The sequence below is a fragment of the Eurytemora carolleeae genome, unplaced genomic scaffold, assembly GCF_000591075.1.
Source record: "Eurytemora carolleeae unplaced genomic scaffold, Eaff_2.0 scaffold202, whole genome shotgun sequence".
Taxonomy (NCBI): domain Eukaryota; kingdom Metazoa; phylum Arthropoda; class Copepoda; order Calanoida; family Temoridae; genus Eurytemora; species Eurytemora carolleeae.
Genome location: NW_019396233.1, coordinates 1 through 3,560, shown reverse-complemented (window position 1 = coordinate 3,560; position 3,560 = coordinate 1). Strand labels below are relative to the sequence as shown.

At 32.4% G+C, this 3,560-nt stretch overlaps 1 protein-coding gene across 1 annotated transcript in view; it reads right to left on the bottom strand.

Annotated features, from left to right (window-relative positions):
* Positions 1 to 3,283, bottom strand: part of LOC111698838 (uncharacterized) — a gene marked incomplete at its 5' end in the record, with an annotated part of 11,255 nt that extends 7,972 nt beyond the window's left edge. The window contains 3 exon segments of the mRNA XM_023469288.1: positions 1,819 to 1,910; positions 2,814 to 2,866; positions 3,192 to 3,283. Of these exon segments, the coding sequence (XP_023325056.1) occupies positions 1,819 to 1,910; positions 2,814 to 2,866; positions 3,192 to 3,283 (237 nt within the window).
* Positions 3,284 to 3,560: the final 277 nt, after the last annotated feature.

Genomic DNA, 3,560 nt, shown 5'->3' with positions numbered 1-3,560 from the left:
GGGGGGGGGGGGGGGGGGAGTTGCCTTAGGCAAACACCTCAATAAAGGGGGGAAAATATTTTTTTTGGTAGAAATATTCACACTGTGATATATTTGTAATTTTAAGTGATCTTTTGAATTCAAAGTGAGTGGAAACATGTAAGAGGGGGTAAATGTTAAATTTAAAAATACTCCTTCAGATATTACAACCTACAGTTTTTGAATTTAATTGGATGCATTCGTATATTAGTTGGTATTTCAAAAAGTAAGTTAGTGCAAGGGGGGGGGTTATGAATGTTTCCTCTCAGAATTAATTTATACATTTAAAAAAATGTACATTGCTTAAAAATCTCGAATGAAATAGTTAACTGTAATTTTGCTGTTGCACGAACTCTTCTATAATTAAAGCTTCTAAAAGACAAGCTGAAGACCCATCAATTAACTGATTAATCATATTGCTAGTCAGTAATTTCAATGCTAGCATAAAACAATGTTTCAAGGTTTATCCTCAAGGGATTTAATAATTATTCCTAATTTCAGATTAGTTAATTTTAAGTGGAATATAGGAGGAAAACACATTTTGAAGTGGTTAGTTATTGAAGAGTATCTAAGTAATACAGTGTTACCCACATAGGATGACATTGAAAAGACGACTTTACACTCTTCAGACATGAATACTCAACGTTAAATTATTTTTTTTTGTCTATTGTCTTATAATTGATTATTAAATGATTAGGCTAAGAATGAAGCAGTTTGAAAGATGCGGGGAATCAAGAGTTTATGGAAACAGAGAGTATAGTATACATTCCGTACAGTCGTCACTGAAGTATAGTATACATTCCGTACAGTCGTCAATGAAGTACAGTATACATTCCGTACAGTCGTCACTGAAGTATAGTATACATTCCGTACAGTTGTCACTGAAGTATAGTATACATTTCGTACAGTCGTCACTGAAGTATAGTATACATTCCGTACAGTCGTCACTGAAGTATAGTATACATTCCGTACAGTCGTCACTAAAGTTTCATATTTAATGGATAGCCCTGTACATTCACCATTGCTTGAAACACAATTTTACAAACCAAGAATTATGAATCCTTGATTTTGTTAAAAGTTATATGGATCTCCGTCTGAAAAATAGAAACCTTTTGTGAATATTTACATAATAATCACGGAAGGTTGATCTTTTTCAAAATAAGGGTCTATCATAGTTTTCGAACTTTCTTTAGTATTTTTTCATCAGACGAACACGGTGATAGGATTGAAGAAATCCGTATGCAAGATTGTTGATTGGTATAAGTAACCATAACTACCCTGAGACTAATCTTATCAGATGAGAAGTGTTCAAGGATGCGTACTAAAAATAATCTATGCATACTGGATTTTATGGTGGTGCATGAGGGATGGGGCCGGGGGGGGGGGAATATTTTTAAATTTGAATTTATATATTCAAGTATACAATTATTATCAAAGATAAATGATATGACGGGACGAATTCTGCAATTTCATGGTTTTTCTTGTAATATGTATATATAAACGATTTAAAAAAACTTAAATATTTAATTTAAAATTCTTTTTGAATTCATCATTAATGTTATACTACCATTTTTCAAGAAGTAATTGGACTTCCGGATTTTGAACCCCTTTTTTAGAATATATAAAGTTTATCAAAAAAGTTTTGAAATATTTAATTTTGAATAATTTAAAAACGTCTTCTGCCAAAATACGTTTTAAAATGTTTTTTTTTTGTTTTGAAGGAATATTCTTGTGAAAGAAAAAATCTGTAATATCAAATTAAATCTATTCATGCACAGGCGGCATTTATAATTTGCTTACCACCAGTCGCAGTTGAACAGGGCTTGATTGAAGATAGTTCCGTTGGGGCACAAGAAGGAAACTGGATACAGGTTAGTGAAATCTATAGGGTCCTAAACATTTTAGCAGTTATTATTTTACTGTTTAATTTTAAATTGATTATTTAAAGGGACTGTAAGCACAGTTTAAAGTGACCCTCCATAAAAAGTTGGCAACGGTACCCTTAAGAGCTTAATGTCAGATCAAGTATATCAATGTTTTTGTTTCTCTAAACTGTTAGTTTTTGTTCACGGTTTCCTTACAAAAAGTGACTTGCGCATTTCTTGATTATTAGAAGCAAGTATGAAGTATCTCATTTTTTTTTCTCATTAAAACTGTTTATTTTCATTTGTGGTTTCTCTGCAAATATGACTTGCGCATTTCTTGCTTACAACAAGCAATGAAAAAATTCTCAAAAATTAACATTATCGGGCATATGGAGGGTTACTGGAAAGTACTCTAACATAATCGGGCATATGGAGGGTCACTGGAAAGTAATATAACATAATCGGGCATATGGAGATGTCACTGGAAAGTACGCTAACATATTCGGGCATATGGAGGGTCACTGGAAAGTAATCTAACATAATCGGGCATATGGAGGGTCACTGGAAAGTAATCTAACATAATCGGGCATATGGAGGGTCACTGGAAAGTACTCTAACATAATCAGGCATATGGAGGGTCACTGGAAAGTAATATAACATAATCGGGCATATAGAGGGTCACTGGAAAGTTCTCTAACATAATCGGGCATATGGAGGGTCACTGGAAAGTAATCTAATATAATCGGGCATATGGAGGGTCAATATAAAGTACGCTGGCATAATCGGGCATATGGAGGCTCACTGGAAAGTACGCTGGCATACTTGAGTTAATTATTTATAAAAAATCAATTTAACAAAACAATGAATGATAATTAGATTCAATCAATTAATCCATAAATCTATAAATAAACAAAACCAAATATTTCCTACCTGGAGGCAAACATGATAGGCTTGACACTCCAATTCGGGATCAGCATAATAACCTTTAAACAAATGGTGTTTAAGCAAAAATGTGAGAATCATTCGCAACTTTCAAATTGAAATTGAAATTTTTTTTTATTATTTTCTCGTTTTTTCACATTTTCTAACTACAGCATTTATAATTGTTCAAACAATGATTGTCCATCTAGAATGTTGCACCAATTATATACAATTATACAATTATGGGGTGAGAGCATATGTAAAAAATGTAACGAGCTATAAAAACGGATTTTAAATCAAAACAAAGAATCATTTCCCTTTTTCATCAAATTATGTGGAGAACAGTAAAAATGTAAAATATTTAGAAAGTATAATTAAAAAAAATACCTCCAAAAATAAGTCCTGAGCATGAGAAGCTGGTTTCCTGTACACTAGAGTATATGGGATAATCCGTTCCAGGCTCTCCGGGTATAGAGTTCCTGAAATGCAACTATATATATCTATATGTAAATAAAAATATAAACTAGAAGGAACAGTGTTCTAGGCTCTGGTATAGAGTTCCAGGCTATCCAGGTATAGAGTTCCTTAAATACAATACTATATATCACCCTAGTATGATTAGTAGTAATTCAGTCCATTTGATATCGCCGCTAAATTTCTTTATTTTTCTCCTATTGGTGGATTTTTTTAAAGATAGATAGATAGAATGATGATCGATAGATAGCACTGAAGACACATTGAAACCTAATTAGATAA